At 44.1% G+C, this 23,720-nt stretch overlaps 2 protein-coding genes across 2 annotated transcripts in view; one reads left to right on the top strand and one right to left on the bottom strand.

Annotated features, from left to right (window-relative positions):
• The window catches only part of T265_08108 (hypothetical protein), a gene marked incomplete at both ends in the record, with an annotated part of 70,071 nt that overhangs the window by 25,935 nt on the left and 20,416 nt on the right, over positions 1-23,720 (top strand). The window contains 3 exons of the mRNA XM_009173815.1: positions 2,324-2,530; positions 4,541-4,683; positions 9,452-9,657. Coding sequence (XP_009172079.1) covers positions 2,324-2,530; positions 4,541-4,683; positions 9,452-9,657 — 556 coding nt within the window. The remainder of the gene's footprint in view (positions 1-2,323; positions 2,531-4,540; positions 4,684-9,451; positions 9,658-23,720) is intronic.
• T265_08109 (hypothetical protein) lies at positions 13,318-13,521 on the bottom strand (the record flags this gene model as incomplete). Its single annotated transcript, XM_009173816.1, has 1 exon — positions 13,318-13,521. The coding sequence occupies one exon, from the start codon at positions 13,519-13,521 to the stop codon at positions 13,318-13,320; it is 204 nt and encodes a 67-aa protein (XP_009172080.1).

A 23,720-nucleotide genomic window follows, 5' to 3' on the forward strand; every position in this document is an offset into this window, starting at 1 on the left:
GTGAGCTCGACTACCTTAACCAGTTGGATGCAAAAATCGATGAATCATGGAATAGGCAACAGTCCTGTGTGATACAGTTATTCTTTTTTTCCCTAGTAACACGAGCGGCTCGATTTAAGAACATGATAAAGAAGAGATTTAGCTAGGTTCCAGGGCGGTTGAAGAATTTTTAGCAGCCCCATGAATATACGATATATTACGATATCTCAACTACCATACCGGCCTGGTGCTGTACATCCGGTCGCCTAAGAACATCATAAACGAGAGTTTCAGCTGGGTTCCGTTCCAGATGAGCAGCCCATCAAAACCAAGTTGATATGGTCGGGCTGTATTTATGTCGAATGGGATGAGTTGAACCAAGTGGTTAGAGTGCGAATTCACTGATCGAAAGGTCCGTGGTTCGAACCTGACCTCCGCCTCTCGACTTCCCCTGTCTATACTTAGGTGACCTGGCAGTATCCCAGCCCTCGTGCCTCCTTCGTGTGGTACGGCAGCTGGGCATCAACTGAACGATTTTATATCGAATAAGTAACCGCCCGGAGAAATCTGATCCGGTTCGTCGAGTTAAATCTAGCCTCATATTTTGACAGCTGAATAAACTTTGCCAACATTTAGTTACCTACCACGCAAAGAAATTCCTCTGACCACAGGAACTATTTCAGCCAACCTGTTGAACTCGATCCAATCTATGCACCTTCACGAGCAAGGGAACACGAACGCGATTCGATAATGCAAACGCAGCCGAGCACCATACAAATGGATCAGACAGCGGCACCAACTGGAGAAACAAGGCATCATAAATCAAGGAGTGCGGATAGGAGAGGTCAAGCTCAAACACTATCCGGATGTTGGACAATCTTACCACGAATGGAGTACTCTATCAATCACCGTAACAACCAATCATAAATGGGGTCATGTCCCTTCCTAAGTTCGTGCATAAAAACGCTCACACTACTACTCAAAGCACACACGCGGACGCACAGCAATGCACTAATAATGTTACCTATATTGGTAACGAAAGTTTGCAGCAATTCGACTATCGGAGGAACTGTACGAAACAGTCTTCGAGGGTAATAAGTTAATCTTGGTGACGTTCGAATAACTACTTCGTGAGGTTCTTCACTTTCCATATTGCTTAGTTCATCTGCCAAAACCCTAGCGGGTAGACTGTCAAATCATTTTTTTCGGCGACTGGCGACGGATACGTTTAAAGGTTTGTAGGTGACGTTGAAATAGAGACGAGATTTCTGTGTTCATGGGGTAAATGCCACTACCGTTCCCATTACTTATCTGGGTGTTGAAAAAGGTTGGATATCTTTTACTACTAGGATATTTGCCAGTAGCAAAAAACTAAAGTGGGGCCTTACTTTCCGAGTGCGCTGACGACATGGTGACCGATTGCCCTATTCTCCAGAAGGGTTCTGGGATCTCTATATTCGATTAGTGTTCTGTCATCAGGTCATGGTCTATTCACATTGAGTTCCACTTCAAGGCAGTTCGAACATTTGCGGGCGTGCTAGAAAGACTGACAGTTGCTACAGCGAAATGAAAAGAAGCACGTGAACTGGCTGGTGTAGAGGTATGGATCAACGACCTCACTACATAAAAGGCACGGTAGTGTCAGTTCCGTCAAGACGAAGCAACCCAGAAGATCACTGCGTTACATTTGTCATTCCTACTAAAACCCACACAAGTTCCATTTTCAGAATGCAGTTTGTTGAGAATAAGGGAACGCTCCTTAATGATGAATGGCCTAGACACAAGACACTTTTTCGTCAAATTCAGCGTTATCAGACCATCCGACCCAACTTTTCTTTAACTTCGTTAGTATGGACAGTTTCCTGCCTCCATTTCCCCCAAGGTTGGATAAAAAAGCTCAACTACGTGGATGGGCGTGTTTTTTATGAATACCCACATGTAATCGGTGCATGATATGTGAAGTCTGCTAGAAGAATGAGTGTCAGGCTTGATGTATACCACGAACTTCTGTAACTGGCCTAATTACCATGGTTTTTGATTGGTTGGTAGTTGCGCCTCAACATAGACGAGCTTTATAGATGAGGTCGTCATCGACTCAGAATCTGTCGGTTTATAAGGAATTTAATGAGTCTGAACACTGGCCGTGTGACAGGCCCTCACTCACTTAGTTGGCGGCTGCCACTGTTGTTCCATTTTTTACCTACTGTCGAGCTTATCAGTAGTGAAAGCAGAATCGAAAGTATTGGACTACACACGGGAATATGGCGTTGGTTTCACTCCTTGTACATGATACTTGGACAGCAAACTAATCCTCTGCATTCTCTCACGTTCCAAAAACCTACAGGAAACTTGCCCGGGACCCATGCAAGAATTTGTTTCACCGGTTCGTGGTAGTCCTCGCTGCTGTCGAATGTGTGGGCCCGGCACAGGAATGCTGCGGCTTTGTACGGACACCGATGATACACAATGTATAGGATGCGAACCAGGCGTTGAGTTTTCACCAACTACCAGTGCAACTCTCAAATGCCAGCAGTGCCGAAGATGTCAAGATGTGAGTCAACTCGTAGTATTATATGGTTTAATAAGTACGGAAATTGTCATGCGTTGTCCCCTCTAGCAATGTACAGTGAGGGTGGTCCTTGAGAGTAACACCATCACGGCGTATGGATTACACTGTGTGTAAAAACTAATAGCTTCTGGTCAGTTATCGTGATGAACCTTAATTCGAATAGTGGTTTGTCAAGCCAAATGACTTCGAAGTGTACGATTACAGTTTTCCGCGAAGTTTGTAGATAAACCAACTCCACTTTGGACTGCCCGCTGCACACAGCTCTCGATGCCGCTTGGATGAATTAACGCAGGGGCTAGGGTATCGAACAGACAAGTCTCCTTACTACTGTGGGATTAGCATTCACAAAACGCTGGCACAATGACATCTTATTCAGTGGTTAAAAATCCTTTTTTCTCGACCCAAGCTGTAAAATTCACCTGCTGGACGTTCTGTGACATTTTAGTCTTCACTCTGGAGGGAATTCAACTTGAATTGGAGTGAATGGAAAGTTGAATCATTAATTAGTAATTCATTATCAGTAATTCACGCAAGAAATAAGTCTTCACCTTTGCTGTGATATCCCGTTAGTTCATACGTTGTGCTTCAAAATGCTCGGTAAAATCTTGTACCGATGAATGTATATCGTTGAATACATAGTTGTTGTGAGGTTAGAAAGACCGCGACCCTAGTGCAGTGTCTGCTTAGCGTTTGCAAGTCAAGCAACTTCAATAATGATTTTATTAAAGGTGGGTAAAGACGTAAAGGCAAGCTGTACATTAAAGCAATCTTGACCGAGGCGTACTGCAGTAGCTGAAGGATACTGGACAGTCATCGAAAGGTTCTGTGTGAAGGAAGAACTGGTATCATAATGCAATTGGCCATAGAAGTGATTGATATGGAATCCCAGAAGCTGTCGACGAATGATTCAGACAGACAGAGTAGAATTTAGTGGCTCGCCTTCAAGCAAACCGACAATAATTTTCAGGAAATGAAGGATGCTGGTTGTTTTCAGAAATTCCTTTGAACTACTTGCGAGTAGTAAAAAAGCTAATAGAATTTTAGCGTCACACAAGGCAGACTGTACTGTCTTGCGGACTCAGCAACTTTGCTATCTTAAACCATTATCGAAGTGGAAATGGAAACTCGAGATTTACACACTTCCTTGTCGTTTAGTTCAACCGCATAAATCATGGAGTATGATAATTACTGTTTTTCCGCCTTACCATTTGATACTAAAGCCATTTAAGTTTTGCCCACAAATTCGCCTGGCGAGTAATCATGGTTTCATTTGTCCCTCTGCCGAAAATTGCTTTTCAAATCCATGGTATCCATGTGATTTCTGTTATTACTACTCTACGTAAATGTTTGCTTGTCACCAAAAGACTGAGCTACTGCGTCTTGGGGGAAGCGGCAGTATAATCTCAAGATTGCATACGCATGGTATATATGTCCTTGTCGGCGTCTGGTTCAAAACATCGGAGTTCAACGTCTGACAAACAGATGTTTCATGCAAATGAACACCTCTTCCCGGATATAAAGAGGAACAAGTATTGCTTTTGTGGACTTGAGCCACCAGTATTTCTCCTGAACAATAACGTTTAGGAGAAATATTGATTGTGGCTATTTTTTTAATTGCTAGAAGGTGAAGCTTGAACAATTTTCTATCATTCTGGCTTCGATTTTGGCCTATCTCCAACTAAAGCATCCATCGAAGTAAGAACGAACATAAATACTCCTCAGCGCTGTTTCTGGCACAGGCTGAGGACAAGTCAAAATGTAGGTGGAACATTCTCATTATGAAGGATAACCATATGGGAGGAAACAACAAGTGCTGCGTTTGTGAAAATGTGTATGTACTTGGGAACTTGAACTCCAACATTACCGGTACTTGTTTTTGAAGAAATATTAGAGGATAAATTATGTAATAATAATAGTAATAAAAAATATGAAAAATAATCTTGATAATCTGACGGAAGGAAAGATAATTCTAGCTGTTGCTTTCTCTTTTAGATCCATCCATTGGCTACCACGCGGATTGTTTGCACACCAACCACAGACACAGAATGTGGTTGCATGAAAGGCTACTATATGTCGGTAAACAACCAGACCTGCAAGGCGTGTACGGTCTGCAAACCAAACGAAGGTGTCATCAAGTAAGAAATGAGTTTTATATTGTTTAACCCACTTTAGTCTTACTAGCTCAGCCCTCCTGAAAAGTTATAGAACATCTTGTGGCCTCTTCCTAAACCAGTGTGTGTCTGTGTGTGTGCAATTTGATGAAAATATCGGTGAGTGAACCAGTGAGACCATAGCAGGGACACAGTAACCAAAAATAAGCTCAACTGCCACTGTAGATTATCGATTTGCGCTCGCTACGTCCTACTTGGGAAATTTGTTTGCCCTGTGCATACATGTGTATATAGTTGACAGTCGGCCAACTAGAGGTTGCTCAGTGGTTAAGCACCTAATTACTGACCGTAGGGTCGGTGGTTTGAACCCAACCTGTGCATCTCAGCTGCTCCTGGCCTGGTCTGGGCAGGCTGGAAGTACCTCTGTCTTCGTGCTGTCTTCGGGTGGCGTAGGTGTAGGTAGCTGAACGAGTACACCATTCACCACCCTTAATAATCTTCAAAAGGGTATGGATGCATGTGCAATTCTGATCAGAGCAAGCTGGCTACATAGTCCACGAACGAAGCTCGTTGCTATATCCATCAAATTGGGCACCGGTTATGCCTGGGCCTGATCGCACAGCTAAATAGAGACATGTGTCCTGCAAACATGCCCTGTCAGTGCTCTTGCTATTGTGGCATTGTGGCCTTGTCTTTCTTTAGGTTCTCTCTGTGAATTAAATGGTGTCAATTCCAAGATAGTGGAAATAGTGTACAAATTATATTTCTCCCCGATAAACTCACTTCTGGTGTGATGCACTCGCCAGCAAGCTGCGCAGTTCGTCAACAGTGAAAAATTCTTTAATAATCTCGTCTGCATTAGAAGAGAAAGTTTTGGGACGCCATGTTACAGGTAGTCATCTTCCCTTGGGAACGAAATAAATTGTCATCGTCTCAGAAGAGTCTTCACATGAGAAGAATGCAGTTTCTCACGAACTGAGCAATATTTTACTTCAGTTTTCCACACCTTGTGCTCGGTGTTTCAGTGGCTTGATTTTTCCACAAGTATATATATATATATATATACATATGGTACTAGAAAGCTGGAGGACTGCATGAGTTCATGCATCAAAACCCTCATTTGACCTGCAATTCATACTTCCTTCTAACATATTCTTGCGTACACCACCAACTTTAGTGCATTGTGAAGGTGAAACAACTAAGATTGCACACCAGGACAGTTAACAAGCGGCAGGTCTTATTTTGATTGCAGTGGACTACGTCACTTGCTTGTAACAGCTGATCGCTCCTGATATTTACGTGCGGATGGCCAAGATAGGCCTAAAATCGACTGATTGGTTACTTGCGTACTTTAGTTTTGGACAACTGTCCTGTATGACAGGATCAGTTGACCTTAGAAATTTCTCGGATATACACTGCCCATGCAGAGCGTTTAGTTTTCATACCTGGTGAAAAGGAGAAGGCATTCACTGCGGATTTATTCATAAGAAAATACCAACTGACCAGTTACAGACTATTGGACAGGGAAGCAAAACTCATTTGCATCTTATTTACAAAAACTGAACATCTATCTACTCTTTAATGCGGCTTCCTGAATTTTTTTGGATATTCATTGACTGCTACTCAAGTGCAAGCAAGTGCTACAAAGCGACTCCACAAATTCCGTAACAGACCTCACTTTTCAAGAAACGCGAAGCGAATTTACGAGAGAACATACTACTCGCATGCTCCCGTCAGTAGCATCCACCGTTACACTGATATTCTGGTCTTGGTTGGTTGAGTTTTTTTCCAATATGTGTTGCGTTGAAGCCATAATTAACCTTCGAAAAATCCGCTGGCTGTACTGCACTCAATCGACTGTTTGTAGATTGCCGACTGGGGCACCAAAATACACTTTTGGATGACTGTCCTGTAGAACAGGATCAGTTGACTTTAAAAATTTCTCGCATGCACACTGCCCACACAGAGCATTTGGTTTTCACACCTGGTGTTGAGACGTTGGATTGCAATTTTCTCAACTGGTTACAGAAAACATGCTTTTGCGAACGTATTCTTTCATTTTGTTTATCGGTTAGCCAACGTGATAGTTCGATCAGTAGCTGATTCATTTGCAACCGGACTAAACGTTAGTATACCTTCAGCTTACATCAACCCACCACTTCCTACGGCAACTCAACGAACTCTCTGTCGTTCTAATTCAATTCAACCCAATCTGGTGCGAAAATGATTTCCGATTGGAAGCTTGCGATATCATAGTCCGAACAAAAAGTGATGTTAATACTCTACTTAGGTCTTCGGGTGTATTTTTGCTTTAGGGGCGACATAAACTGCATCATTGTCAAAATTTATTTCAGCGTCTGAGGACAGACCATTGTGTACCAGACAATCCAGCCTGAGCGCAAAACTGCCGCCACAGAAATTGTTAGAAGTCAATTAGGGCATTAAATTACGGCTTAGTGCAGAATACACGTAATGGGTACTCTAGAGTTGAAGAGTTATCATAAGAAGGTTAGTATTCATAAAAAAGCTGTTCGTGCGGTAAGCTATGGTTATTGGAACGTATGACCGACTGCTCATACCCTGGGTTGTGCTAGAAAGGAGCCTAATGCGCAGTTGGACAATACTTCGCTGAATGTGGAGAATGAACAGTTGGTGAGCATTAGGGGTTGTCGTTATGTGCTGATGTCGGACAGTACCTAATCGGGTGGAGCGCCTGGCAGCCGCTTAGTAAACTTCCCTAATCCATACTACTAATGAAGGTTGTCAGTAGGCAGACAAATTGATCACTCCCCATGCTGCAAATTGCACACAGCCTACATCGGTACAGTATTCTCGCACATTGCCCGTTCCGGTTATAGCGGGAGCCCAAAATGGTTGGTGGAACATGAGCAATCTCTTTCAGAAATTAAGACGCGTAAAGTGCGTTGGTTTCTACAGACAATTCACCAATGACGTCCCCATTTACTGATATTGTTGTGGAAAATATAGGAACCAACTACCTTAGGAAATATGTTGGCGTATACCTTGAAAACTTCTGCTGGTGGTGAAGCCTGAGAAAAAGGCTGTCTGGATTAGCAATCAGCGTGTATTTGTGTCGGATGCAAGTAGAAATGTCGTAGATTCATTGCTCATTATTTATCTTTTTCGTCACGGCCTTATCTATGTGGCCCTTGAGATTTTCGTTCAAGGTATTTTCACCAACCAACCAACACACTGGATTTTGAGCGAAATCCGCGCATCCCGAAACGCGCCATATAAATTGGTTTAAAAACCAAGACAGCTGATTCAGCTTTACCATGAAGGTCAGATTCCTGAAAACAACCTCAGAACGCCCGAAACCTACTGCTCCACTAAAAACTCAACAGGAAAGCCGGCAAGCATCCAGGCCAGTCAATCATTCAATCAATTCAGCAAAAATTGATGAGTGTTCTTGCACGCCACAGAAGCACGATCGAATGTGATCAGCGTTCAGGCTTTTCATAGAGGCACGGTCGATGTTGATGGGTGCTCATTAGCGCCTATCAAGCAGCCAGGATCAATGTCAGAAAGTCCGTTGTAACCTTTGTTCTCGCACTCGCACGCACTCACGCTCTCACACTCGTTTGTTCGGTATATAGCGGTTGCGTTCCGTTCTGTGAGTCTTTTTCCTCCGGCATTAGGCACTGGAGCGGGTCAGCAGCAGATACCACAGATTGACTAATCAGCAGATATAACAAGCTTGCTATTCGTGCCCCAGTCGCCACACCACTACAGAGTGAACTAGTCTACCGGAGTCACCGTTTCAATCCCCTTTCTGTTCGATGGTTTCAGTCAGTGCAGTTATTACACAACTTGATGATCTTCGTGTACAATTTCCCCGTTTATCTCCTCTCAGTGCTGGATTTCCAGGGCAAACAATCGCCTGTCTTACTCATGAGGAGAACATTAAGTTTTATGGTCTTCCTTTGATTAGAACTGTATCAATGTGTAATAACTTCTGCTAGTTTGTGGCGAGAATTGGACTGGATTTTGTAGTTGAAATGTAAATGCACAGCTGACATCCAGAGGGATCCGTCTGAAAAGATCACAAACTGCGTTTTTATTTCTACCTCAGAATAACTCGGTTATCCATAACCTTTCCAGCCAAGTGGTTTGCACACTAAAACCGTCGTATCTTTTACCACCCCGACATTTCCATTCTTTACCCGTTTGCAAGCTAATCACAACAGTGTTTTTTTCGGGCTGCACTTCCATTCTTATCCACATTTGAAAGCCAGCTTTGAATGCATCTTTTGCTCATATCTACTGTTATCCCTTTTTCCAACTGTGGTCTAAATATTCCGTGATTCACAAATTTGTTGCTCCTGTATTCCCGCCATCATATCACAAACACAGACTACGCATTAAAATACCGTATCAACCTTTCCTCTTTTAGGTCGAATAGTAGTGAGACAGTTTGTATTCACTTCACTGTGTAACAAGCTTGTTTCACTGAATACATTTCACCACCATCCCATGCATATATTTTTGGTGATATTTCGTTGTCACTCTTCGTCGACATAACAATTAAAGTAGATCTGATGCACTACTCATAAGGTTGCTGAAAACTATTGAGAACATCATAAACGAGAGATTCAGCTGCATTCCAAGCGAGTCTCTTATCAAAACCAAATTGTTATGCAAATGAGATTATTTCACCAAAGTAGACCCGTTGCTGATAAAACCTCGTTTATTTACGTTAGCGAGGTTTTAATCACAAAACTGTTTGCCTTACTAACACCGCACACTACTCACTTCGTGACCTTTACTCTAGGTCATGTGAATGGAACGCCGACACTCAGTGCCAAGCGTGTCCGGCTGGATTTTGGTCCGCTAGCGTGGGTGATACGGTCAAATGCATCCCGTGCAAAACCTGTTCGGAAAATGAGGTCGTGGTCCGGACTTGTCGGGAAAACGAAGACGCCTTGTGCTGTCCGAAGACAAATGTCAACTGTACACTGAGTCCAATCTTCGGATTTGGTAAGTTGCTGTTCCTGATTACTACCCTTGTATCATCAAGATCGTAAAATGGCGTGTACTTCATTTTCGGTGCGCCGTCATCGAGTAAGTACAAACAGTAACTGTTTAATTCATAACCTGCTGGTATGCTGTTAACCGTAAGACTAGATCCCAAAAGCCGTCCCCACCATTCTGTGTGCCTCAGTTGATTTCTTCATTGACCATTCTCGTTTTACCAGTAGCAAACTAAATTGGTCGAGAAAGTAGCGGGCCGTCTGGGTCTGCATGTGGCGTTCGGAAGCACTACCGCGTTAAAAACACGCACCAAATATCGTCACCTTAATCATATCGGCTAAATCAGCTTTCTTTACGTTTAAGTAATGACTTACTGATCGAACCAATTGGCCCCCCCCAGAGGGACCATTGAGTAGACAAATGAGTCGTAAATAAGTCATTCCAGCATCACAACTGAAGAGCCTATTGTGTTGGACAAAAGACAATCACTCCTCTCCGTATTGAACGCATTTTCTCCCTATCCGTCTAGGCGCGCCTGCTACAGGCATTTGAAATCCATAGACACAACTTGTAGTGATGACACTACTGATTTGTTAATTATAAGTACTCTGTTTATCAGATAACATACTCCTTCTTAGTAATGGAAGCAAGTCAACACTAAAAAAAGACGTGAACATTTTATTCTTGGGCCATATACATCTCTGGTTATGATTCGATCACATCATTGACAGACACTCACGTGTTATTGATTCATCGAGATTCTCAGACTCATTGATTAGTTTGATTATCGCAGCCGCTTAGTAACCATTTTGGCTAATAGTATGAATAATGGAAACATAGTCATTTTCCCGGTAGCTGAAGAAGACAACTGCCATTGTTTCGCTGTGCATTGTGGGCTCGATGTAGACAGACAATGTGAAACATGCCATGAGGAATGCAGCCACGGGTAATCTTGTGGTGAAAGATGCGCTTACGTCAGTAAAAAACGTTATCTAGTCGAGTAAACTATGATAGGTTGTAGACCGGTTACGTCCTGCTATTTAGTTTGGACCCCTGTGAGATGGCAAAACTTATTCACTCATCAATAAATTTATTCCTATTTGGCCTAGAATTCTACTTTGTACGGTCCTGACAACTACCTTCGGTTCATTCATGTATTGTACAAGTTGGCGAAATGCATTCCTATTTCATTCAATCATCCGATCAGGCCTTTAGTCGGTTAATCACCTAAGTGTTTTGAAGAATCAATAAAATGTCACGTGGCTGTCGCACAAAATTGACCTCATTATTGGTGTCGCAGCCATCTTTAAACTTCCGCCAAGCGTCGACAAGCCATGCATTTCGAATGCAGATCCCATAATAATACAAAGCAGGATTACGGTTATTCGCCTCACAAATCCCTACGATTAAAGGGAAAACTGAACACCCACCTATCATTAAATATTTATTTAGGAAGATGACTAGAGGCCACCGAAAATCCTCATGGGATGCACCATCCACTAGCCTGCACGTTCAAACGGTATCTGAAACAATATAGGGTTATGTGTCTTATTGAACCCTCCGATTCGAGCTTGTTTCGGCCTTGTTATCATTTTCGGTGTTCTTTGAAATTCCCAAATCCCAACAAACTGTTCAATTGATCGTCTTCACCCAGGTTGTTGTGACCCGGAACCTGGCGAAATCGTCCAGTAACATTTCATTGGGGCCGTACTCTGTGTGTGACTTTGCATTCTGGGTCGAACCACTGTAGCGTCATGTTTAGCTGTCCAGACCAAACCAATGCCTGAAAATGTCACCCGCGGTCCATGTGGCCTAGCAACCTGCAACTGGACTGCTAAAAGTGCAGTCGGACCAAGTGACAAAAAACATCGTAGTGGCTCGTTTGGAATGACCGGTTATGACTTATAAGGGACGAATTTTATTGTTCCCGGAAGCGTTGTCATTCAGAAGTGTGTCGTTTGGTGTGACTAACTCAGTAAAACATTTCAGTGCGGATGCGCACGTGACTGGATGCTGTTTTGGTCCACCGCAGTAGCATACAGGCAACTCTCGTGTGCATATTGGGGGAACTAATAAAGCCCACAATAACTCTATCATTAAAATTCATCATAACTCTCTAGGTATTAACCCGGACGACAGTACTGAGCCTGTATCGGAGGCGTGTTTTCACGTTGCTTTTTAATGTTGTGAATTTCAGCCTGTCTGACAATGAGAGTTCCTTGTATGTCTCCACTACGATAGCAGTTGTGCTTGGGCGGAGTCAGGATGACCATCGTTCATCTTCTCCTTGCTTCGAACGTTTAATATGAGCGTTCCTGAACTATTTATCTCTTTCCGCTAATCGTTTAGTGAACGACATGAGGCTTCTATTCCCTCATCTTCGAGGTTCGTTGATCCATGGTCTCTTAGCCTCGTATCGTTCACAAGAAAATTTTGGTGAGGTTTAGCAATGCCCACTGAGTGGCATCGTCACGGTTGTCACGTTGCCACACGTGCGGTTGTCATGTGCTAGCTGAAGAACACAGAAATCTCAGCGAACGGTTTAACGCATCGTCCGGTACCGTGTGATCATTTCATGTTGGCTTCTCGAAACTGAGGAGCTCTCTGGTCCACCGACGCGAATAAACTGTAACAATGAGTCACATGACAGAAATCAATATTTAATTCCCGTGGAACCGAAAAAGCTTGGACTATTTCTGCGCCATTTTGGATAATTGTTGGCTTCATGTGATGAAAACCATTGCTACGATTTTTGATCAGACGAGTCAGTTGCGGTAAACGGTGTCAGCTTCAATAGAAGGAAAATGAGGCGTTGTTCGGTGTTCGAAGCATTCTGAAAACAGTTGTAGAGTAGTGTATGTCGTGTTTACGACAAACATGAAGTGAAATCTCAGTGGATCCTTACATTGAAGCGTAGGATCCGGCTTCTCAATGTAGAACAAAAACAGAACTAATCGAGCTTCTAACTGTGCTTCTTGGTATAGTCAGTTGTTTTATTCAGACATCCAACTAACTGCTGATGATTAGTTAAAAGGATTCATCAGTGGCCGGTTCAACCACACGTTTTAACTCAGTGATTTCTGGAAGTTCACTTGTGCTTCCGAAATACCCGATAAACTGTACATATCAACTCATGGAATAGATTCTGGCCGGACAGCCCTGCTTCCAGTCGGTGTCCACTTTGAAGTTTGCCGATAACATCGAGGCTGTCCAATACACGAAATGGCGAAGCGCTGGCGGTGTAAAAAAGGACGTGAAACCCGCTGGGATAGATCAGATTGATAAGACGAGGGCCAGTTACTGCTGCATACAAAGTGACTCAAGAGCAAGAGACCAGCACCGGCTTTAAAGTGAGCGCACGCCAGAGGGAAGCTGGTTATTTATGGCGTGAATTTTTGACAGTAAAGCCAAGATTTTGGCTTGCATGCGCTTGTGCGTGTATATGAATGTGTGTGTGTGTGCACACAAGGCTCTTTATCTAAAATGCCGCCACCGACTCTTTTTCGGCTCCAATGGCAAACGCCGTTTATCTTACCCGCCTTCCTCACCCATTCGCGCTACCACCTTTATCACACCACACGTTCGCCAAAATGCGCAACAAGAGTCAGAAAAAAGCACAACACAACGGTCGGCTCCATCAAAAGACAGCTGTGTACCACGATTGGCTTACGCCAATGGCGGCGCATCGGCGACGGCAGCAGCAGCAACAGCAGTGGCGAATAAATCATGTTGACCGGAAGCTCCCGCCACTTCAGTGAAAACTACGGCATATCCATTTCTGTGCTGCGCCGATTGCACCACCCCTTCGAACTCGTCCAGCTGCGTATCGTAATCAGCACCAACAGCAGCACCATCAAGAATAGTGTGCATTTGTTTGTGAATGCTTTAAGCGCTTCCGTGCTTGTGTGTGCTTGCAGCGTGCTGCTCCTGAATCCGTTCACAATTGCAAAAATATCTGAACCAAATGAACTCCAATCTACTGTAGGGTGTGCGCATGTCGGTGTGTGTGTGTGCGCGCGTGTGATACGAGAGCATTAAATCTTTACAAGATCAATAGGCGGCACAACCGTAGGATGTTTGTGTCCGCGGCCTTTTCAACCGGTCCTTTGTTGTGCTGCTGTGCTCTCTCACTCACCTGGTCGGCGGGTCGGTCGGTCGTGTGTACAATGCTTCGTTCCCAGGAGATTTATGTTCACTGTGCATTTGGCACTGTAGGGGCAGTACCGTGTAACTGAGACCATCCAGTATTCTCTATTTCGTTTGCGTATGTATACGTGTGTGTGTGTGTGTGTGTGTGCAGGCAACATAAACACGTTGTCTCGCGTGAACGTTTCACTTTGCAATTTTACTCTGGTTAGAATAATTCGAATGGTTATTTCTCGATATCAAGGGGACTGTTGGATACTGAAGTAGGATACCGCTTAACTGTGCAAACAATCCTCACATTCAGTCAATATTCACTTGGTCTGTCCCAACCCGGGGTGTAGAAATTGAACATGAGTTGCGCTATTACCGGTAATCGATTATTGAACTCCGGTCCATATATACAGTCACGGCAAACGAGTGTGTGTGAGTTTGATACCCCGAATCTTAGAACTAACTAAAGCATGACGAATCTTCAGTCGAAAAATCAATGAGATGGCACAGAACGATCATAATCTTGATAATCAGCTGATACACACTTTCGGTGCCTAGCTGCCGTGCCACCCGAAGAAAGCACGAGGGCTGGGATACTGCCAGGTCACCTAAGTATAGACAGGGGAAGTCGAGAGGCGGAGGTCAGGTTCGAACCACGGACCTTTCGATCAGTGAATTCGCACTCTAACCACTTGGTTCAACTCATCCCATTCGACATAAATACAGCCCGACCATATCAACTTGGTTTTGATGGGCTGCTCATCTGGAACGGAACCCAGCTGAAACTCTCGTTTATGATGTTCTTAGGCGACCGGATGTACAGCACCAGGCCGGTATGGTTAAGCTTGAGAACCAACGGACGGCGTTTAGAGAACAGAATTAAAAAGATTCTGGGAAAAAAAATATATTGGTTCAAGTCAGATTTGTATTGTATTCTGAGAGTCGACTAGGGTTTGAGCAAACGGTCTACCTAATGGATAACATTTCTTCTCGACTCCCTTCGACAGGTAGCGAACTTTATGATACGGTCTTTATGTAAGGCTTTGAAAAGATGCAAGCCAGGCTAATGTCGTTCGATGCGAAGGCAGTACCATTGTGTCAAACAGCATACTTGGTCTAAAAAGTCTGCGAAGAACAGACCGTTTTTCTCAGGTGTTTGATGAGAGATAACAATTACGTCACTCGTATCAGCACTGACCACATAAGCGCCAGGTAGATTTGGAGGTTAGGGCTGTTGTTTTGAACAATGTTGCCTTGAACTATTTAAAACTTGCGCATTTCATATCGCTTATTTCCCGAGTGCATCAAGACGCCAAACAAACCCCTTCCCACCAAAAGAGGTTTCAGCAGTGGTGGTGCTTGTTTATTTACCGGGTGGTTGCACAGCTGATGTAAGGTCAAACTGACTGTTGTTATGACCTCATGCAAGTTGTCGGAGCCCTGTTTGAATAGGTTTCCTTTCACCTAAGGAAAACTGAATGTTATTTTCCTGTGACAGTGTGCATTGTTCAACCGTCTCCTATCAGGTTCGATTTTGTGTGTAGTACAAACATCCGCTTAGCACACGTGCGAAGACCTCCGGTTTCCGGTGACGATATTACAGGTTTCGCTGATGAAAAGGTGAAGATGATGATAGGTTTGACTGACCACTGTGTGTAGCCATCCTAATGGATTAGCTTGAATTTGCGTCCATAAAAATTCATCGCTCAAGTGTTTGAACCCAAACTCACTCAGTGACCGTGAGATCCGGTGATTGTGAAGCAACTGTTCGCTGCAAAAATTATGAACGCCTGATAATTATTTCATGAGAAACTATATCTGCCTCTCCTCTAACGGCAAGTGGTTGCTTGCCACAAAAACCTCGACAGTCAGCTAATCCGAAGAAGTGCACTCTCTTGACGTATCAAGTTTTTGTGTGTGATGGAACTCCAAGTGCTTGAAGAGCTTGTTGGTGTGTTATATCTGGACACTAAGCGTATCGGTTTTTCAATCTTCATGATGTTCAGATTGTGGGGCACTAACAACTTCTGGTTCGACGAGCCACAAGATTTTAAGCTAGAGTTTGCCTGCTAAAATTAGTTGTTCATCGTCCAGTCCTACACTTGTATGCTGTTGAGAGAAGTAGAAGTGATCAGCTGTTGGTTAGAGCAACCACCCGTGTGTTGGGTTTCTAAATACAGAGGAGCAAACAACCAACCGTTACAACCCGATTTTTCGGGGGACCAGTTCTTTGATTTCGTAACTGACTTCATCCGATTTACAACTGATTACAACACTGGAATTGATTAACCCATGAGTATATGTCACTCAGTTTAAGTCGAATCGACTGGTCGATACAACGCATTGATCACTGATGCAACGCGAACACTAAGTCAATAGATGCTCGTGCGCAAGTCAATCAGTCTGGATTGAGGGGACGGGACATTTATGTACATCGTAACGGCACTAACTTACAGGGGGAACGCCAGAGTTCTGGACGAACAGCTTCCCGGGAAATCACTCAGTCGCGCGATCGCCCAGACTACTGCCTCACTTACCGAGTTCGTTGGCACGACAAATTGGTTTTTTGGTTTATGGGGCATGGTAAATGCCCGTTGGCATGAAAGCCAGTCTCAAAGAGGCTCAATCATAAACCAGTTTGCCAAAATAAACTACAAAGCGCCCTTCTGTTTTACGTATTCTGCCTGTTTTGTGTGGGCGGCAAAGTGAAGTTTTTGGTCTCCCTGGTGTTTAGCCGCCAGTATGTGTACCTTTGATGGTGCAAATGAACCACCCAGCATACTGCATCCAAGGTTCAGCTTTCGGAATGCAAATGAACGTAAGAAAAGACGGACTAGAAAAAGATGCACACACAACCAGACAGTCTGGAAATTCTTTCGTTTTAAGTAATTGGTGTTCGGTTTCTTCTCAACATACCGTTCTTCAAGCAAAACAAAACAAAAGGAACGACCGGCGGAAGTCTGTCTGTTTTGTTTCAGATTCGTGTGACCATCTCGCGGTTCCTACGGTATCAAAGGCGCACTGGTTTGCAACAGACTGGCGGAGGAATGCTTTGGATATGTATGATAATTATATGAAATAAGCCTGCTAATTAGTTCAAATTTGCATATCGGTTGTGTTCTAGTTACAAATGAGCCATACGAAAGACAATCGCTAACAGCAGTGTATCGGCTTCCTCTGATCTCATAGTGTGATTTAACAAAGTTGGAGAACTGTAGAGCTTCATGACTAAGCTACTACATCGTCCATACCTTTAGAACCTGCAGCTGGTTAGGTCTTTTCGACGGATTCGGCTTCATCCAGTGCTAACCGCTCATAAGTGTCGATAACATTTGCATAACCCCACCCAACATATCTTAACTCGACAGTGTTGTATGACGACAACGCTGTTTCAGCTAGTTTTGAGGAGGGAGAATGAGAGTAACATATTTCTCACCCTATGAGCATATGTGGGGGTCATTAGGGAGCTACCACGCGCAGCAAAATACCTTGCATTTTCTCTTTCACGTTCAAAAATGACCAGGAATTGTCATGGTTCAGAGGCCTTCCGATGTTTAAAGGAAATGCTAAATCCAATTGCTTCAGAAAGCGCTATGAACGAACAACTGACTGTATAGCCTACATCTCTGCTATCAGTAATACCCAGGTGTGTACCCTCAGCAGAATCATGAGGTGTCTATTTCAAAAACGCAACTCGAACTCTCCTAGCACCTGAAATAACGCTTTACCAGAAGTAAAACCGACAGTACAATCGACAGCTCATTGCGAACGAAGTTGGCGATTTTTTTGTTTGACATAGGCATCATCGGACCACCATCCATCATCCACCATCCACCATCAGAATCAGTATTGCAAAAGAACAAAAGGCTGAGCGTTTCATCTCAAGCAAATCATAAAAAACACCCCTGTTCTTCTCGTCTGTGCATGTCCAGTTTAGAACAAGCAGACCGATAGCCTGTGTTCTTTCTCCCAGGTAGAAAATGGTTATAATCGTTAGCCTCGGAGAACACCACACTTACACTTGGTGGGTTTATACCGAAACCAAAAGCATGACTACTGAGGGACTAACTAAGCACCAAGACACTTTGAACAAACTGAAAACATCTTATTTTCCTGTGCGTGATACTTATTTTCCGATTATTTTCGAGAACGCGAGCACAATTCTTTTGGAACTGTGCCAGGAAACGTGTAGCAAATATTCAGTTGAGACCCAGTTCCCCACGTTCTTGGCAAGCGAGACCACGGAAAGACTGGACGGGCACACTGGTCATGTTTGCTTTGGCACCTTTGCCATGTTTGTCACAACTGTAATTTGTTACGTTACAAACGAATTTAGCACCAACACCATTTCGTAGATCAGACCGAATAATGGCACACAACAGTCTCACCCCCACAGGGTTTCGTTCTGCACCATAATGGTCCCTTTTGTTCCGTCTGGATAGACAGCAAGCCCACACCGACGGTGCGTACGATTCTTAGTCAGCATTTCCTTCCTCAAGGTAACCGCGAGGGGAGGGGGGTTGTCGGTTCGCGACATTCAGTAATTAGCACCACGATTAATATGCGCAACCGCAAACGCCGCGTTATTTTAGCTGGTTCAGACTTAGACAAGGATTCTGACTCCAACCTTGGTTCTTGAATTTTATATTTTGAAATAAGCTCGACAGATGAACAGTAAGTTTTACGGTAAAAACCGGAGCGGACGACCAGTAACATGTTTATGTCTACGCAGTGCGTAACACTGAGGTCGCGGATCGAAAAAAGACGCACTAGATGTCAACTAAGAACGGATCTGCAAGTCATTACTCATGCTAGTTGCATGTTCGAAGTTGTTGCAAACTACGTTGGCCTGATGCGAAAATACTGGAGGCTTGGCTTTCAGGACAGGGCGATGAGACGCGGCCCAACATATAAACGAGAAGTCACGAGAAAACAAAAGACTGGTATCGCTAAAGGGAATTTACATTTGGTTTCAAACTGTTCAGTATTTCGGTTGCCATTCGAGACAATTCCAGCAAGGTTAGTAGCATAACCCCACTTCACCCTCAACTCCACAGAACAAAGTATATTCTCTTCACCCGGGTTTCCGGTGTGAAGACTTGTCCTCCAATGCAAACAACCGGCCCACCCGCTGACGTTTCAGAAGCAGTTTGTTTACTGTGCTGTGACGTTTCCTATAATTACTGACGCGCAACTGACTGAATCATGGCAGCTGTTGGGCTACCTTGACTACTGTTCAAGGACTACTTCCAGATCACCTCCTTCCTGGTGATGACAGATGCATTTCTAAACTGCTTACTTCGCGCGCATCAAATGCTAAACAGGGACCACAAGAAGGCTGACAAATTTCGAGAATATCGTACCCTGACTGATCTCATTTCGTCCCGGACTACTGTGTCGACAAATCGTCACAATTAAAACCAACCAGCCCTAGAAAAGTCGGTGCTTGTCCGAATTTACGAAGCGAATTCCCCATTGTTGTTCTGGACGGTAGAAACTGTGTCTGACGCACAGCTTTGGGAGTGGGAATTCATCATCCACCCGTATCAGTTTCACGCATACACACACACACAGACCACTCGTTCTCTTGCGTTTGACACAAACCCCATCCGAACCAGCCAACCACCACCACAACGTGGAATAGTGACGCCAGTGGCCATTGGGTCGAGAAGACAAATGGGCAGACCTGAGGGCTTTTCCGCTTCCTACCACATATTATTAGGCTACCATGAGCCTACAGTAGTATTGCTAACAATAATATATTGGTCATGTATGTCATGTGGGTTTTATGGGAGAACGGCCGACAGCCGTCCCCGCTTCTGGTCTGCCCTACAATGTGCCTGCGTGGACACATCGGCGTGGGCACATCTGCGTTTCCTCTCACTAGGTATTCTGTGACACGCATCCGGCTTGGACCAGCAAGGGTAAAAACAAGAAAGCTAACGAACGAAAGATCGCGATTAGGATGAAAAAAGAACGTGACAAAACACTGAGTGAGTGTCGTTACAACAGTCAGAACGACGGTCACCGTGTGGTGATGCTGGACTGGGCGCGATCGTAAGCGACGGACGGCGAATGACTTACCGATGTAGGTAGGCAAGTAGATGGGTAACCTAAGTTCACTTCGTACTTGATAAATGTTCGAAAATTCCGGGAACGGAACAGAAGACAGCCCAAAGACTGACTCATTCGAATCGATTGTTGATCCGGAAACACTATGAAAACCTACAAGTGTTTTTACGGTGAAATTTTCAGAGCACCCAGATTTTATGGTGAAAAAACGTCAATTCTGTACTATTACGAGTTGAGCAATTTTTAGTTTGATCGAATTTCGTAGGAGTTCGACTAGAAGGTGGTATGGGAATCATACGGGTGATTTCTAGGGTTGGACTGAACACTTGTAACACATCAGTAGCTCTGTACGGTGTTAAAAATGTTGTACAGCTTTAACCATGCAAAAAACGGCACAGCACTATTCAGATCGTTGCCGCGATCCTTGGCATTTCCCTTTAACAGGCTGCAGTATATATGCGTAATACACCACTCATAAGGTTACTGAATATTCTTCGACAGTCCACGACCGGTTTCGCCCTTCTTGGGGCTCAGCAGGTAGGCGCAGTCTCCGAGTTTCCGTCAACCTTATGTTCTACTTGAACCCAAGAAGGGCAAAACCGGTCGTGGACTGTCGAAGAATTTCAAGCAACCTTACGTACATACATGTACCGCAATATCTTGAATATCATACCAACTAAAACATGAGATGGCCTGGTGCAGCACATTCGGTTGCTTGAAAACATCATAAACGAGAGATTCAGCTGGGTTTCAGGTGAGTCTCCCATTAAGCCAAGTTTGTTTGCAAATAAGTGTATTTCGCTAGGGTGCAGAATAATTTGGAGATTTGATTTGTTAAAGGCTGCCCACTTCCTGTGAAATTAAACATTTCCCAAATAACTTCGCTCGTTTGATGGAATGTGCTGTTGGTCAATGTTGGCTGCTACTTGCAGCAGAGTTCATCTCACATTTAAGATGTTGTCACTCGGTGGGACCGTTGGCCGGCGGGAAACAGCGTACTGCCCTCACGTTGTGGACGACGACTGAATAGATAAGTGTTGTTGACTGTGCGGACTACCTAAAAAACACAACAGGAAACAAATTTCGGCTGCATCACACGGACAGCCCTTTTTGGGACACGGCGCGAGTTATGTACAGAGTACAGCGACAACCGAGGTGTGACGTACGTGCCGTAGATCCCGCGGCAGCGAAATGCTTTTTATTGTCGCTGGTAGAGGCGTTATATTTGATGCTGTGAACCGAATCGTTGGCTTTTATGTTTGGTGGGTTTCGCTCGTTGGCATTACTACCCTTTTAAGAAAGAAGCATTCAGCTGTAGCACCCTTCCGGTGCCTAACTGCCATGCCACCCGAAGGAAGCATGAGGGCTAGGATACTGCCAGGTTGCCCAAGCCTAGACAGGGGAAGTCGAGTGGCGGAGGTCGGATTCGAACCACGAACCTTCCGGTCAGTAAATTCGCGCTCTAACCACTTGGGCCATCTCGCCCCTTACTACCCTTTTGTGATATAAGGAAACCCTACCTCATCGGTCGACAAAGATGCTGATAGAGTTTAGGAGACCATAAATGAGCTGTACATTTTTTCGGTCTCAGTGGACCTGTTCCGTAATTAAAATGGTCCAGCGCGCATTTGCTTGAGTCCAAAGTTCCCAACCTTCAGTTCGTGGAGATTTTTTCGAAGGGTTCCCAAAAGTAGTTACAAAGAATAAAATACACTCAGTTGGATACCAATTTAGTCATCCCTCCTTTATGGTGTTTTCTTCGGTGGATTTACGAATGGGTAGTATTTAGGCAGACTGTGCTCAAGCACCAAAGTGTGGTGTTGGTTTGAGCATTCTCCCTGTCTCTGTGTATCTGTTTTCATATGTTCATACCTCGAAGTTCAGAGTCTTATCAGCGGAATATGGGTAGGGTACTTCCTCCGGACTGTGCTGTGTTCGTTTCCGGACATTTTAACCCGGCTACAAAGATTGCGAAAAACCATTTCGGTTCCCAGTTTCAAGGGCGAATGTGACAGTAAAGTCTGGAAAAGCAATTTGTGTCAGACACGGAACTGTTAAATGGGTGAGAGTTTAGTACGATCAAATACTCTCCTACTGAGAAGGATAAACATTCACCCTCATCTCTTAACCATATTCCTTCCACGAAACTACTTTCGGCTATTTGGTGGAAGGTCAGTGACATCAACTTATTCGGTGGGAACTCTGATGTGACAGCGCCAAACCACGTGGGGAATGGGCGATATCATACTCAAGTGCGTGACCGATTTAATCGTTGGTGCTCGTATCATGATCTATCAAGGTCAGGTATAAGTCCCACTATAAAGTTATAACATCATCCCGTTTTCCAGTAGTAGTTCTCGTGTGAGAGTTGCCTACGGTCCCAAACTTGATGAAGACTACGACCTTCTGTGAAAATTTCGACTTCCCAGCCCAGCAGCAAACAGAACACAAAAGTACAGCTTCTGAATTCTAGGACCAGGTCTGTCTTCCAAGCTATTTGCATGTGACTATTCAATTTTCTTGTCGTTCACCGAAAACAGCGGCGATAAGTTGGTTTTTTCTTTTGATCACTTCAAGGTATTGGGGTAATCGGCTTGCAGTCCGAATATCAGACACACTGAGCCTGCCAAGCGTACTGGAGTCTATGAGTCGAGGAACGAGTTGTTGAATGGCTTTAAACGGGAGAAACTTCGGTCACGGTGCTAAGTGTTGTATAGGAGTTTTGAGATGAAATTGTCTGAGCACAGCGTCCCAACTGGGTTATAACCCAATGCGGTCCTATATTTCTCTTGCGATTTGTCAAATCCTTCCTTACGTAAATCGTATGATACGTAAATCGAATGATATCCACTGAACATATGAATGTGTTTTCTGGTGGCATTCATCACCCACCGGCCGAAAATTGCGCAAATTAGTTAACTAGGAGTCGAAATTTCATTGCTGTTTTTAGTTTTGCTGCAGAGTGTAGTCACATTCGATAAGAAAGCGGACTGAGTGCAGAGCATGGGAAGCCATTTCTCAGTAGTAGTCAGTGGAAGGCTGTCCGACCGTTCCAGAGTCGCCAAGTTCCTTAAAATATAATTTTTGTAAGTTTAACATGAATAGTGTCAATCTGGGCCTTCACATTCTTCCACGTTTTTCCACTTAGAATGTGTTTGAGGCGCGAATTAGCCTAGTCACAAGGTTCTGTCAAGGTACATCGCGACGCAACGTAGTACGCAGTTTTTTCATAAGGGAAACTACTCAAAGGGTTGCTGAAAACTCTTCGACAGCCCACGACCGGTTTCGCCCTTCATAAACGAGAGATTCAGTTGAGTCTTTCGTGAGAGCCAAATTGATTTGAAAGTGCGGTTTGTTCAATCACCGAACGCTTGCAGATTGACTTTCTTTGGATTGCTGCTGACACTGTTTATATGAAGACTGACAAAAAACCGCCCCAAAGTGCAGGCTGAATAAGTCAGTTTTTTCTGATTTCTGGTGAAACGCTCGGTGAGCTCGTTCGATGAAACAGAGATGCTTCTCGCTAACAGACATGCATATTTCAAACGGAAACAAGGGGCAATAAATCGGACAGATTAGTTGTCGATTAACCTGCTTCATCCCAAGGATTATAACAAAGTCGGTTTGATGACGGGTAATCCCGTCACCTTCCAGAAGAAGGGTATCGTGTAGAAGGAGAAAGGTCGAGTCAGTTCAAAAGTGTTACCCAGAAATGGAGAAGGACTGAAGGTATGTGACTTTGATAATAATAACATCAATAATAGTAATAATAAGTATCTGTTCAGTCGTGACATCCCTTCAGTACCTAGCTGTCATGCCACCCGAGCGAAGCAGGCGGGTCGTGGTACTACCAGACTACC

This window comes from Opisthorchis viverrini, assembly GCF_000715545.1.
Source record: "Opisthorchis viverrini unplaced genomic scaffold opera_v5_202, whole genome shotgun sequence".
NCBI classification, from domain to species: Eukaryota; Metazoa; Platyhelminthes; class Trematoda; order Opisthorchiida; family Opisthorchiidae; genus Opisthorchis; species Opisthorchis viverrini.